Genomic DNA, 15,286 nt, shown 5'->3' on the forward strand with positions numbered 1-15,286 from the left:
GGGAGGAGAGGCGTAGAGGACGGGGGCTGGGAGAAAAGGGAAACGTGAAGGATGGAGAGAAAGGGTAAAGGGGGAGTGATGCTCTGTGGCTCCTGTCATTGGTCAGTGAGGAGGAGAGAAGAGCATCCTTCCTTGGAAAACAGAAAAAGTGCTGACTCACTATGCTGCATGGGAGTAGAGGCAACAGCCAATCAGAACCCTCATCCTCTTCTCAGACACAATGGCCCTGTTTTTAACTGGAGTAGGATGAGACTGATTTAAGGTCAGTTTTCTTGTTTTTCACCTCAATGATTAGGATTTGGGGAGGGGAAGCTGATTCTAGATCTGTGCTTGTCAGCAACGTCTATATGGAGGTATTTTAACACAATGCATTTTAAAAGTGCTTTTTGTCTCAAAAATGGTCCTAAATTGAAATGGATAAATTGGACAGATCGTCAGGTCTGGAGAACACTGATGTATGGGGAGAGAGTGGCACCTACACAGAAAGTAATACAGAGATATATCTTTTTATAGAAGAGAAATGCATATATGAGAGATGTATTGTAGATATTAGAGTTTATAATGACTTTATGGGTGCAGTATGTTCAAATGACTACTCTGGGCATTTTAACGGGAACAATCCGAGGGGTTTTGCATTAAAAAAATGTACAGAATTAAAAACATTCACAAGTTTCAGCTGTCTGACCTTTTAGTGTTCAGACTTCGAACAATAATGTTTTTGTTTATTCCAGTTGCTGACAGTTATTACGCAGGACCCAGAGTTTTTTCTTGTCAGGTTGGGAAAAACTCTGGGCCATAGTTATTACTAATGTCTTAAGGACAAATCGCACCGTAAGGAACATCCCCACTGTGGGACTCAGTAGTAAAATACACCAAGGGCCTCCTGGGGAACTCCAAGTCAACTCTTACAGACACAAAATATTATCATGAACAATTTATCAACAATTGAAGGGATTCGGGGCGTCTGGGATTGAGTGTCCCACAGTGGACCCCAGGAAGAGGAGCTGCTGCTTTCACAACTGGTCATTGGAATCCTAATAAAATACCCAAAACCCATCTGTGCGCAGTACATGACCTGCTGGATGTTGATGAACGCTGGCAATTCAACATGGAGAATCTTTTTGGAAATGAAAACAGAAAATGGCGGCTGATATTTTGTGGTCAGAGGCAGTAGGTCGATCAGTCAGCCGACCGGTGCTTTTCACCGTTCGTCGGCAGAGTTTAGTCTTTTAAAACTATATTAAAACAGCCATGTACACAGGTAGAGAAAAAAGGAGAAGTTACATTCAGTTTAGTACACGATTCATCATTTATTATTAGCTGTATGAATGTACATACAGGATGTCAATATAACCATGGCAATCAAATGGCGTGTGGCTGTGTGTTGGAAGACCAACCGTAGGTGTACAGTCAACAAAACATCACAACAAATACATAACCGTTAAAGGCGGAGATTAACAATCCTTCATAAGCAGCGTTATCATGAACAGGAGTGTTTTATCACACCAAGTACATGCCTGACACGGAAACTAAGCCACAGACGTTTAAGTTGTTCAACTATTACCACAGTAGTGGTATGTGCTTTTCCTATAGGACATATCTGCATATAGCTGCTCAAATGTTTAGAAAAGGTCATATCGCCCTATCAGAGGGCACTTCCTGTTGACGTTTGACCTGTAGGCACATGCACGAACTGTAAAAGAACCTTTCAAGCCTGTCACATGACATCACAGAGCATTTGATCCACAATGCACCATGTCACAAATTCTAGAACGTTGCGATTGTTAAATGGAACCAGTTGTATATAAAACCCGTTCAGAAGCATTGTAGTTGTCTGTAGATCGGTCTGGGGGCTCGTATGTAGAACACAGAATCACACAATTCATTTTACACAAACTTTTCGCTCAACTTCTGGCATTGCTTCACTTTCAAGTGCTCTGAAACATTTTTTTTTAAAACCAAAGTGCACACAGTCATCTTTTATACATTTTCAAAACCGGAAATGGCACAATAAAATAAATAAAAAGGCAACATAACGATGGCCAGGAGAGTGATATACTTGGACTAGAGGTCTGCGTTCAGATTGTTTAAAGATGGCTCAGTAATCTGAGGGGGAGAGAAGATGGACAGACACCAGTTATACTGTTGATCATTAACATTGATTGTTGTGAACACGTGTCATATCATCGCTCTTCTCCATTTTACAACCAATAGATGGTTAGAGCGCTGCTTATAGAGAAAGGATGTGTTGTCACAGAAGGGAGTGCTTGACGAGACCACACGTGACAGTTAACAGTACTTCCTGTGGTGGATAGGAAGCAGGAAGTAGCTGGATGTGGAGGGCGGGGCCTTACTGGACCTTGGACACTGTCTCATGGATGGACTCTGCGACATAGTCGATGTTCTTGGAGGTGAGACCACACATGTTGATACGACCGCTGGCCATCAGGTAGACATGCTTCTCCTTAATCATGTACTGCACCTGCTTAGCTGTAGGGAGGAAGGAGAGGGAGGATGGAAGAGAGGGAGGAAGAAAGAGAGGGAGGAAGTAAGGAAGAGAGGGAGGGAGGAAGAGGGGGGAAGAGGGGAAGAGAGGGAGGGAGGAAGAGAGGGAGGGAGGGAGGAAGAGAGGGAGGAAGAGAGGGAGGGAGGGAGGAAGAGAGGGAGGGAGGGAGGAAGAGAGGGAGAGAGGGAGGGAGGGAAGAAGAGAGGGAGGGAGGGAAGAAGAGAGGAGAGGAGGGAGGGAAGAAGAGAGGAGAGGAGGGAGGGAAGAAGAGAGGAGGAGGGAAGAAGAGAGGAAGAGAGGGAAGAAGAGAGGAAGAGAGGGAGGAGGGAGGGAGGAGAGAGGGGGGAAGAGAGGGGGGAAGAGAGGGGGGGAAGAGAGGGGGGGGAAGAGAGGGAGGAAGAGAGGGAGGGAGGGAGGAAGAGAGGGAGGGAGGGAAGAAGAGAGGGAGGGAGGGAAGAAGAGAGGGAGGGAGGAAGAGAGGGAGGGAGGAAGGAAGAGAGGGAGGAAGGAAGAGAGGGAGGAAGGAAGGAAGAGAGGGAGGGAGGAAGAGAGGGAGGAGGGAGGGAGGAGAGAGGGGGGAAGAGAGGGGGGAAGAGAGGGGGGAAGAGAGGGGGGAAGAGAGGGGGGAAAGAGAGGGGGGAAAGAGAGGGGGGAAGAGAGGGGGGAAAGAGAGGGGGGAAGAGAGGGGGGAAGAGAGGGGAAAGAGAGGGGGGAAGAGAGGGAGAATGTTATTAAAATGACAGTCAACTGTCTATGTTGATCATGTAATCAATCTGCTTAGCTGTAGACTGTAGGGAGGGAGAGAGGAAACATATCTAAGTTGTAGAATTGTATCCGTGTGTGAGGATCTGTGTGTGTAGTTGAGCTCTGTAACTTACTGGGAAACTTCCATTAAAAACGCAGTCTGGAACAAGCGCCAGTCTCATAATGCCCAGGACATCGTTTCATATTTTAGCAAAAAAACACCCGGTCAAAAGTGTAATTCCACGTGCACAGATGACCGGTGTGCTTGGATGTGCCTGCGTACATGTCTGGGTGTTGGGGAACTCTTACGGTTGAGTCCGGTGAAGCTGAACATGCCGATCTGCTGGGTGATGTGGTCCCAGGTGCCAGGCGTCCCCAGAGCAATGAGCTTAGCCTTCAGCTGGTCTCTCATCAACAATACACGATCAGCCATGGTCTTTACATTACCCTTCCTACAGGAGAGAGGGAGAGAGAGAGTTGGTTAGTTTAGCCTTCAGCTGGTCTCATCAACAGGACATTACCCTTCCTACAGCCCACGGGAAGTGGGACAGCTTCAACACTCTATATCACTGATCTGAATGGGAACGGCAGTCTTAGAAAAATCTGCCACCAACAGAACGTGGCTTACAACAATCCCCAATAAGGAAGCACAGTTATTAATGTACAACAATCTCCAATAAGGAAGCACAGTTATTAATGTACAACAATCCCCAATAAGGAAGCACAGTTTTTAATGTACAACAATCCCCAATAAGGAAGCACAGTTATTAATGTACAACAATGGAGCAGTTGTCAAAACTTGGACTGTACCATTCAGTGAACTCCTCAGGGTTAACTTAGCAGGCCGTGTTGTTGGACTGTACCATTCAGTGAAGAGAATTGGGTTGTTAAGTATAAAGGGTTATATTTCTGACCGTACCATTCTATGAACAGATCGGGGTTGTTGAGTATAAAGGGTTATATTTCTGACCGTACCATTCTATGAACAGATCGGGGTTGTTGAGTGTAAAGGGTTATATTTCTGACCGTACCATTCTATGAACAGATCGGGGTTGTTGAGTATAAAGGGTTATATTTCTGACCGTACCATTCTATGAACAGATCGGGGTTGTTGAGTATAAAGGGTTATATTTCTGACCGTACCATTCTATGAACAGATCGGGGTTGTTGAGTATAAAGGGTTATATTTCTGACCGTACCATTCTATGAACAGATCGGGGTTGTTGAGTGTAAAGGGTTATATTTCTGACCGTACCATTCTATGAACAGGTCGGGGTTGTTGAGTGTGAAGGGTTATATTTCTGACCGTACCATTCTATGAACAGATCGGGGTTGTTGAGTATAAAGGGTTATATTTCTGACCGTACCATTCTATGAACAGATCGGGGTTGTTGAGTATAAAGGGTTATATTTCTGACCATACCATTCTATGAACAGATCGGGGTTGTTGAGTATAAAGGGTTATATTTCTGACCGTACCATTCTATGAACAGATCGGGGTTGTTGAGTATAAAGGGTTATATTTCTGACCGTACCATTCTATGAACAGATCGGGGTTGTTGAGTATAAAGGGTTATATTTCTGACCATACCATTCTATGAACAGATCGGGGTTGTTGAGTATAAAGGGTTATATTTCTGACCGTACCATTCTATGAACAGATCGGGGTTGTTGAGTATAAAGGGTTATATTTCTGACCGTACCATTCTATGAACAGATCGGGGTTGTTGAGTGTGAAGGGTTATATTTTGGACCGTACCATTCTATGAACAGGTCGGGGTTGTTGAGTGTGATGGCTACGATGCGCGCCCCCTGGGAGGGAGGGTTGGACCAGGTGGTCCTGACGATCTTCTCCATCTGGGACAGAACACGGGTCAGGTTGTCTTTATCCTGGGCCACTACCGTCAGGTTACCAACACGCTCATCTGGAGGAGGAAGGAACAAAATGGAGGATTAGCATCACAGAGAGGGTGTCTGAGTGGCTGAGAGTTTGAGATGAAAAATGTAAGCAAAAACTCTGAAATGTGGCCATTGGACCACAGCAGCAGACTATGTGTGTGTGTGTGTGTTACATGTTTGTGTCCATGTCTATGTACAATATATGCCATTTAACAGACATTTTACATATGGGTGGTCCCGGGAATTGAACCCACTATCCTGGCGTTACAAGCACCATGCTCTACCACCGGAGACACAGAGGACCAGGATGTACGTGTCTGTCTATAGACTCACTGTAGAGGCCAAAGTTCTTGGAGAAGGACTGGGCACAGAGCAGCTCAAATCCTTCAGAGACAAAGTAGCGGATGGCCCAGGCATCTTTATCCAGACTGCCTGATGCAAAACCCTGGTAGGCTGAGTCAAAGAACACAAACAGCTTTCTCCTCTGGAGGGGGAGAAGGGACACAGAGAGAGGAGGGGGGAGAAGGGACACAGAGAGAGGAGGGAGGAGAAGGGACACAGAGAGAGGAGGGGACACAGAGAGAGGAGGGGGGAGAAGGGACACAGAGAGAGGAGGGAGGAGAAGGGGACACAGAGAGAGGAGGAGGAGAAGGGACACAGAGAGAGGAGGGAGGAGGAAGGGACACAGAGAGAGGAGGGGGAGGAAAGAGAGAGGAGGGAGGAGAAGGGACACAGAGAGAGGAGGGAGGAGAAGGGACACAGAGAGAGGAGGGGAGGAGAAGGGACACAGAGAGAGGAGGGAGGAGAAGGGGACACAGAGAGAGGAGGGGGGGAAGGGACACAGAGAGAGGAGGGAGGGAGAAGGGACACAGAGAGAGGAGGGGAGGAGAAGGGACACAGAGAGAGGAGGGAGGAGAAGGGACACAGAGAGAGGGAGGAGAAGGGACACAGAGAGAGGAGGGAGGAGAAGGGACACAGAGAGAGGAGGAGGAGAAGGGACACAGAGAGAGGAGGGAGGAGAAGGGACACAGAGAGAGGAGGGAGGAGAAGGGACACAGAGAGAGGAGGGAGGAGAAGAGGACACAGAGAGAGGAGGGAGGAGAAGGGACACAGAGAGAGGAGGGAGGAGAAGGGACACAGAGAGAGGAGGGGGGAGAAGGGACACAGAGAGAGGAGGGGGGAGAAGGGACACAGAGAGAGGAGGGGGGAGAAGGGAAAGAGAGAGAGGAGGGGGAGAAGGGAAAGAGAGAGCATTGAGAGGGAAGAAAGGAAAAACAAAAAGTTACCCCAAAACATAAAGGAGCCAGATGGATAATGGTTGGGATGATGAGATGTCCGTTCCCCTGGGGAGTATTCATTAGTCGCAGAACAGAAACTACTTCATCCAAATGGAAAACCTTTTGTAATGAAAACTAGAGTTTCTATTGAACACATTCAGGTAGGTCCGTACCCGTTTGGTTCCGTTTGGTTCCTAGTGAATACATTCCTGCTGTCTCCCCTGTCTCACCTTCATGACCTCAGCGATCGTCTTCCATTCGTCAGGCGTGGGGTCTGTCCCCGTGGGGTTGTGGGCACAGGCATGAAGCACAAAGATAGAGTGTTCTGGAGCATTCTGACAAAATAACACACACCCACATCAATTATCAACAACAGGATTAGGGATGTGCATTCGAAAGATTGCCTGCGTTCAAGTAATCTCATGAAAATGATTTTGAGTAGTCAAATGTTAGCCTGAACGGGGCTGATGGCAAAACAGTTTGCAGTATGTTATCTGTTGTTCAGATTACTGGTTGTTTTGATACACAACTGAAAGTCAAACTGAAATATTAATGCAAAACGCTCATTCACAGCTTGTTGTAGCCTAAATCATGCATGATGTCACTCTAACTCAAGTCCCTCACCCTCCCTCCCTCTCCCTCCTTACCCCTCCATCCATCCCTACCCCTCCCTCCCTCTACCCCTCTCTCCATCCCTACCCCTCTCTCCATCCCTACCCCTCCCTCTCCATCCCCCTCCATCCCCCTCTCACCTCCAGGTCATCCATTATACCAGTCACGTCCAGGCCTTTCTTTGCTCCATCCCAGTAGTGGTAGGGGCGGATATCTTTAAACCCAGCATCAGAAAACACTGCATTGTGGTTCTCTATAGGGGGAGAGAAGGAGAAAGAAGAAGGAGAAGAAAGATAAAGATGGCAAGGAGGAGGAGGCAGTGGAGAAGAGGGTATTTGTTCAGTATGTTGTGCTCTTAGGGGGATAATGACTCAATAGAAGTAGAATGTGTTGATTGTGCGTCTGCTGCTGTGTCTCAGTTACCTGGTTATCTAAACAGTCCTTATTGGTTATCTTGCTATCTAAACAGTCCTTATTGGTTCTATGGAACCTAGGACTCCCTGGAAAATCCTGGCTAAATCAACTCCATATAAATGAGTTTGTTGTAGCTCTGCCCACTGACCCCAGGTTGGCGCGGAGACGTAGACGGGCGTGGCCGTGTTGTTGGTGCCGTTGTACCAGCGCCTCAGAAACTCCGCCCCGATCCTCAACGCACCGGTACCTCCCAATGCCTGGACCGCTCCCACCTGGAGAGAGAGAGAAAACGTCAACATTTGGGCAGGGCAAAGGACTGTATGTTTCCCAGTCCAACTGCTCCCTACTACTCATCCCCCAGGATGTGTGTGTGTGTGTGTGTGTTGACGTCCACCCCACGATGTAGAATTTGGGTTACAGGAAGTAAAATTTAATTCAGCGCAATTCAGAGAAATTCGACTGAGTCATGGAACGTGAGTTATATTGAATCTGACAGGTCACACTTCCAGATACCAAATAATATATCACTTTTCCCTGGAAACAATGTTCATCAACTCTTTAACCTCAGTGCTTAGAATAGCCCATTACATTTCCACCAACCATTTCATTTGTTTGGCTTCTTTTTGATGGCCTCAGGGTTAACTTGAGGGTTGAACTAATGCTGGGAAATGTAGTATTTCCCCCATATTTAACCAAATGTAAGTGTTTAATAAAATATAACAACTTTGAATATTCACATACAGGTTTCGTTTTCTTTGATGATACATTTCAAGATGTTGTCCTGAAAATGGATAGTTTTTTATGCATGTATATAACCCCATGTTTGATGTTTTATGCACAAGATGTGTACTTGTATAGACTACACCTAATATAGAATAGCCATTTGAAATGAATAGAATTTCACTCAATTCAATTTCCTTTAAATAAAATTGTAATTCTGTAGTCTCTTTACGACTTCAATTCAATCATTTTATGGGAATTTATGAGGCATTCTCAATTCAATTCTTCCGAACTCTGGTATGTGTCTATGTATATAGACGTGTCCCTCCCTCCTACCTACCCTCCCGTCCTTGATGGCGGGGCTGTCGTCGCCCAGGGCCACCTTGGAGGCAGCAGAGCGGAGCTCAGGGAGACCCAGGATGGGAAGATACTCGTGGTTCAGACTGCTGTCCTCCACTATCATCTTCTCTACCTTCTTCACTACGGGCAGGACCCATGGTAGACAGTCATCTGTACGGTAGGCTGAGAGAGAGAGGAGACATTATATACTGTATCTAACTGTCTATCTAGGCCGGACCCATGGTAGACAGTCATCTGTACGGTAGGCTGAGAGAGAGAGGAGACATTATATACTGTATCTAACTGTCTATCTAGGCAGGACCCATGGTAGACAGTCATCTGTACGGTAGGCTGAGAGAGAGAGGAGACATTATATACTGTATCTAACTGTCTATCTAGGCAGGACCCATGGTAGACAGTCATCTGTACGGTAGGCTGAGAGAGAGAGGAGACATTATATACTGTATCTAACTGTCTATCTAGGCATGACCCATGGTAGACAGTCATCTGTATACAGGGCTCCAGAGTGGCGCAGCGGTCTAAGGCACTGCATCTCAGTGCGAGAGGCGTCACTACAGACCCTGGTTCGAATTCCAGGCTGTATCACAACCGGCCGGGATTGGGAGTACCATAGAGCGGCACACAACTGGCCCAGCATCATCCGGGTTAGGGTTTGGCTGGGGTAGGTTGTCACTGTAATTAAGAATTTGTTCTTAACTGCCTTGCCTAGTTAAATAAAATATTTTATAATACACACTGTACATGTCTGTCTGTCTGTCTGTCTGTCTGTCTGTCTGTCTGTCTGTCTGTCTGTCTGTCTGTCTGTCTGTCTGTCTGTCTGTCTGTCTGTCAGCATGCCTGCCTGCCTGCCTGTGTCAGCCTGCCTGCCTGTGTCAGCCTGCCTGCCTGTCTGTGCCTGCCTGTCTGTCTGCCTGCCTGTCTGTCTGCCTGCCTGTCTGTCTGCCTGCCTGTCTGTCTGTCAGCTTGCGTAGGCAGGACCAATAGCAGGCACCAGGCTGTCATTTACTGTAGGCTGGAGAGACAATAGCCTAGTTATAATAAGCCTACTTAAAAATGTTGATGGTTGACACCAAAACAACCTTTCATAATTACCACTAGCAGGCTGCAGCCATAGTGCAGCAGTATGTTCACTTCATGCAGTCTGCTGTCACACCCTGCTCTGCTGGACGTCACCCTGGCCTGAAGAATAAGTGTGTGTGTGTGTGTGTGTGTGTGTGTGTGTGTGTGTGTGTGTGTGTGTGTGTGTGTGTGTGTGTACAATCCTGTGCATGTGACTTCCGAGGAGCTTCATTTCCCTCTCTAAGGAAAGCCTTCCAATTTCTCTCCTTGCCAGTTAAGGCCATTGCGCTCTACCATTTAGGATCAAATTACAGCCGGTGATATTCAGTTACCAAAGTTCACAACAAATAGCTAGCCTAGCTGGCTGGCCTACACCAGGCCCTGGTCTAGACTAAGGGGAAACTACAGACATGTAGGCTAGCTGGTTAGAAACTACTTTCATTGTTGTTTTTTTCCCTTCCTGCAGTTCATTAATATACAAAATACTGATTCATCAAGGTCACCAGACAAGCCCAACTGGTTTTTTATAACAGTTCCTCAACACACCTTGTTTCTACTAGCATCTGTCTCTCACTGCCAACAACAACCAGTCGATATTTTCCCAGGAGTCCTGTGTTGGTGGTGTGTTATGAGGCCCTTGGCTCTAGGTTCTGTAGCTACTACCGAGGGAGTACGACCAGAAGAGACTTTTCCTAGCAGGTTGAGTTAACCCCATCCCTTTTCCTAGCAGGTTGAGTTAACCCCATGCCTTTTCCTAGCAGGTTGAGTTAACCCCATCCCTTTTCCTAACAGGTTGAGTTAACCCCATCCCTTTTCCTAACAGGTTGAGTTAACCCCATCCCTTTTCCTAACAGGTTGAGTTAACCCCATCCCTTTTCCTAACAGGTTGAGTTAACCCCATCCCTTTTCCTAACAGGTTGAGTTAACCCCATCCCTTTTCCTAACAGGTTGAGCTAACCCCATCCCTTTTCCTAACAGGTTGAGTTAACCCCATCCCTTTTCCTAACAGGTTGAGTTAACCCCATCCCTTTTCCTAGCAGGTTGAGCTAACCCCATCCCTTTTCCTAGCAGGTTGAGCTAACCCCATCCCTTTTCCTAGCAGGTTGAGTTAACCCCATCCCTTTTCCTAGCAGGTTGAGTTAACCCCATCCCTTTTCCTAGCAGGTTGAGTTAACCCCATCCCTTTTCCTAGCAGGTTGAGTTAACCCCATCCCTTTTCCTAGCAGGTTGAGTTAACCCCATCCCTTTTCCTAGCAGCTTGAGTTAACCCCATCCCTTTTCCTAGCAGGTTGAGTTAACCCATCCCTTTTCCTAACAGGTTGAGTTAACCCCATCCCTTTTCCTAGCAGGTTGAGTTAACCCATCCCTTTTCCTAACAGGTTGAGTTAACCCCATCCCTTTTCCTAGCAGGTTGAGTTAACCCCATCCCTTTTCCTAGCAGGTTGAGTTAACCCATCCCTTTTCCTAACAGGTTGAGTTAACCCCATCCCTTTTCCTAGCAGGTTGAGTTAACCCCATCCCTTTCCTAACAGGTTGAGTTAACCCATCCCTTTTCCTAACAGGTTGAGTTAACCCCATCCCTTTTCCTAACAGGTTGAGTTAACCCCATCCCTTTTCCTAACAGGTTGAGTTAACCCCATCCCTTTTCCTAACAGGTTGAGTTAACCCCATCCCTTTTCCTAACAGGTTGAGTTAACCCCATGCCTTTTCCTAGCAGGTTGAGTTAACCCCATCCCTTTTCCTAGCAGCTTGAGTTAACCCCATCCCTTTTCCCAACCTAAGTCTTCTAACCTGCTACGCACATTTTCCCACCCTGCTGAGTAAATTCTCCTTACCTGCTATGAAAAAGTAACTTCCAGTCGTAGCTGTACTCCTAGGTTCCCCAACTGGGTAAAAAAAAAATTGGGGGGGGGGGGGGGGGGCCTAGCTCCAAATCATTCTGGAAACCTGTTCCAAAGTATTCCCACAAACAATAGTGAGATATGTGATCATATGCAGATACGTGATTATGTTCTAGTCAAAATCATATCTGTTTGGGCTTCTTGCCGTCTACAAATGACTTGTAATTATGTTCCTGACCATCGGCTCAAGAAAAACAATGGTCCCGGTGTAGAATCTAGTTGATGACCCTGCTGTTCTCCCTCTAGTCAGAACCGTTGTTCACCTGTCTGTGTCTGTCTTTGTGAATTTAACAGAGCGTGGTTTGGGGAACAGGTTGAAACGGTGAGTGAGAAGATACAGTCATGTATTCCCTACAGCCTTGGAAGACTGAGCAATGAACTGGAAGGGATGACAATATAACCTAGTAGTGAAGGCAGAGTGATCTATTCCAAACACAACACACGGATAACTATCTGTTCTGTACTGCATCCAGCAATACTTCTCTTTCCATCAGCTACAGAGCCCACTGGTCATAGAGATTCAATTCCTAATTCTATGGCAGTGGTATTCAGACCTCATCTACAATGGTATTCAGACCTCATCTACAATGGTATTCAGACCTCATCTACAATGGTATTCAGACCTCATCTACAATGGTATTCAGACCTCATCCACAATGGTATTCAGACATCATCTATAATGTTTAGGAATGACCACAGACCTTTTGGAAGGTGTGTCACCAGTCATATGATGACTGAGTTCTAACTAAAGTTTACAGTTTATAATACGCTTCTATTGCTGACTGCCTGATCTGTTCTGTATGGACCGCACGGGTTCTCGTAGAATCAATCATGAGGTCACATTGCTTTCCAGTGTCCACCAAATGTCAAACTCCAGAATGAGCAGCGTTTTATAAATGCTTTCATGCTGCAAAGCATAACATGTAAATCATAATAGATACTTACTAGTTAGCTGCCCCTGTATTAGCAGAACACTATGGCTGATATATGCGGCAGTCTAGTTGCGCTCGCTGTCAAACTTCGACTACTCTGTTAGCCTGCATGCTAACGAGGAAGGTCAAAGCCATGTTAGTTGGCAAGCATTCTAATATCATGCTACTCAAACTAGTGCCCGTGGTCAAAGCAGTTTACCCGTCTGTGTTGCAAATTCTAAACGTAAGTTAGCATAGCTTGTTGGAGCTTCTCTCTCTTACCTCCGACTCCCAAATTCACCTTCTGCGCGTGAGTGTCCTCTCTGAAATCGGCAGTCAGTTTAAAAACGGCCACTGGAGGGGCTTGAGGTACTTCAGCGAATATAGACATGATTATAACGGATCCCGGTACAGAGCAGGAGAAGGTGAGAGAGTCGTGTTCAGTACCTCACCGGTAGGCTGCAGCGGAGAGACAGGCGAACTTCACCTTCAACGCACTACAAGGTGCCGCTGTGAAACAGGAAAGAATAACTAAGTACTTTCGGGTCACGGATTTTTGAAATCCTTCAGAATAAAAGTCCCACCTTGAAGCCTAAATGGTCACCAACTGTTTTGTGTGTGTTCTCATATAATTTATTGCACTGTACGCTGTGTTGCAGTGAAAGGGGGGTCCATTTTACTCAGACTTCTAGTTTCCAAATCTACAGAGTTTACACCCAGAGGAGCGTCCCGCTCCTTCACTCTGGATTTGGAAACTAGAGGTGTTCCTGAGTAGAATGGACCCCCCCTGTACAGGTAATTGTGTACTACGGTGCAGTATGTCCAATGTGAAAAACGTACTGAACTTCGTGCAATACGAATGCGCTAATTAACAATAGGATTTAAAAGTATTTTCTGAAGTTGATTATTATAAATATAATAATAATATTATTAATATTGTTATTAATAGTAGCATTATAAATAATGTTTTGCTATTTGTATTACTGTTGTTACCATGATAACTATCTAGTAATAATTACTTGCTGTAAACAATCATGTCAACGCTATAATATCATTTGTGCTATAAAGACGATTAACTTTATTGATTTTTCCATATTGTTAAACTAAATTTGAAGTCTGCTAACATTTCCTCATAACATGTTACGAATTTGTAATATTTTTCACGATCTTCATTGCAGGACATTTATTTAGGAAAAAACCGAGGTAACGGCCTAATTCTTGCTAAGTATTGCTTATTCTTTCTGGCGGAATGGAGGTCTACAAGGCAAGCTGGAACCAATGTCTGGTTTGGGCGTCAACCCAATGACCAATGAGATAGCATTGAATACTGACCGGGGCTGCGAGACAGCCAATGAGAGCCAAGCATCTGAAAGGCCAAGGGCTTGTGCAGCTGTATGGCTGTGCACATGGAAATTATTAGGTTCTTTGAACAGGTGATATCAAAGCAACTGGATATAATTTTAGATGCTGTATGTTGATATTTATTTTAGCTACTGTACTTTATCAAACATATTGTATCTGACATTTTAGGAAAATATCATAATTGTGGCTTCAGACCCGAGAGCAAATTAGCCACTGTCTGCAAGTGACTATACAGGAGATTATGAATAGATTCATAAAGATTCAATTACATCAAAATAAATATCATAATGAGTAAACATAGTTCTGAATGTTTGATTACGGGCTATTAAACATATGCAATTCCTCTTTGCTGCACAAGATGTCAGCCTTAGCTAGCAATGCAAGATGTGCTGTCATTTTATCCCAGGGTTTTCCAACCCTGCCTTTGCCTTTAATAAATATGCAGCTCCAAAAAGTGTATGGTGACCAAGAATATTAACTGTTTACTTTGCAAGCTCACCAGCAATGGGGCATCAAGCAACAATAGGCCTACTGGTCTAGCATAGGCCTACTGGTCTTTTGGTATGCACAATTTGCTTGAAATTGATAATTTAATTATAAAGCTTCCATTTGGAATATGTTGTTCAAATTCATTATTGCACAATCAAAATAAAGAAACAGGTTGTCTGGTAGCCTCAATAAATAGACACAGATTTTTAGTTGAACAAGTCATTGCATGTATCGATTTTTTTTTACTTGACTTGAAAAAACAACTCAACTTGACTGGCTCTTAGAATGTATAACTTGGACTTGACTGGCTCTTAGAATGTATGACTTGGACTTGACTGGCTCTTAGAATGCATGACTTGGACTTGACTGGCTCTTAGAATGTATGACTTGGACTTGACTGGCTCTTAGAATGTATGACTTGGACTTGACTGGCTCTTAGAATGTATGACTTGGACTTGACTGGCTCTTAGAATGTATGACTTGGACTTGACTGGCTCTTAGAATGCATGACTTGGACTTGACTGGCTCTTAGAATGCATGACTTGGACTTGACTGGCTCTTAGAATGCATGACTTGGACTTGACTGGCTCTTAGAATGTATGACTTGGACTTGACTGGCTCTTAGAATGCATGACTTGGACTTGACTGGCTCTTAGAATGCATGACTTGGACTTGACTGGCTCTTAGAATGCATGACTTGGACTTGACTGGCTCTTAGAATGTATGACTTGGACTTGACTGGCTCTTAGAATGTATGACTTGGACTTGGCTGGCTCTTAGAATGTATGACTTGGACTTGACTGGCTCTTAGAATGTATGACTTGGACTTGACTGGCTCTTAGAATGCATGACTTGGACTTGACTGGCTCTTAGAATGCATGACTTGGACTTGACTGGCTCTTAGAATGTATGACTTGGACTTAACTGGCTCTTAGAATGCATGACTTGGACTTGACTGGCTCTTAGAATGCATGACTTGGACTTGACTGGCTCTTAGAATGCATGACTTGGACTTGACTGGCTCTTAGAATG

The 15,286-nt window shown here is 45.2% G+C and overlaps 1 protein-coding gene across 1 annotated transcript; it reads right to left on the reverse strand.

Annotated features, from left to right (window-relative positions):
* Positions 1-1,288: 1,288 nt before the first annotated feature.
* LOC115177821 (aspartate aminotransferase, cytoplasmic-like) lies at positions 1,289-12,933 on the reverse strand. The gene is made up of 9 exons (XM_029738803.1): positions 12,686-12,933; positions 8,513-8,694; positions 7,601-7,724; positions 7,179-7,291; positions 6,657-6,761; positions 5,483-5,633; positions 5,010-5,175; positions 3,560-3,702; positions 1,289-2,490 (listed from the first exon to the last, which is right to left on the reverse strand). Exons 1-9 carry the CDS (start codon positions 12,792-12,794, stop codon positions 2,351-2,353), a joined length of 1,233 nt encoding a protein of 410 aa, XP_029594663.1. The 5' UTR covers positions 12,795-12,933; the 3' UTR covers positions 1,289-2,350.
* Between the last annotated feature and the right edge of the window lie 2,353 nt (positions 12,934-15,286).

The sequence above is a fragment of the Salmo trutta genome, chromosome 38 (assembly GCF_901001165.1).
Source record: "Salmo trutta chromosome 38, fSalTru1.1, whole genome shotgun sequence".
Taxonomy (NCBI): Eukaryota; Metazoa; Chordata; class Actinopteri; order Salmoniformes; family Salmonidae; genus Salmo; species Salmo trutta.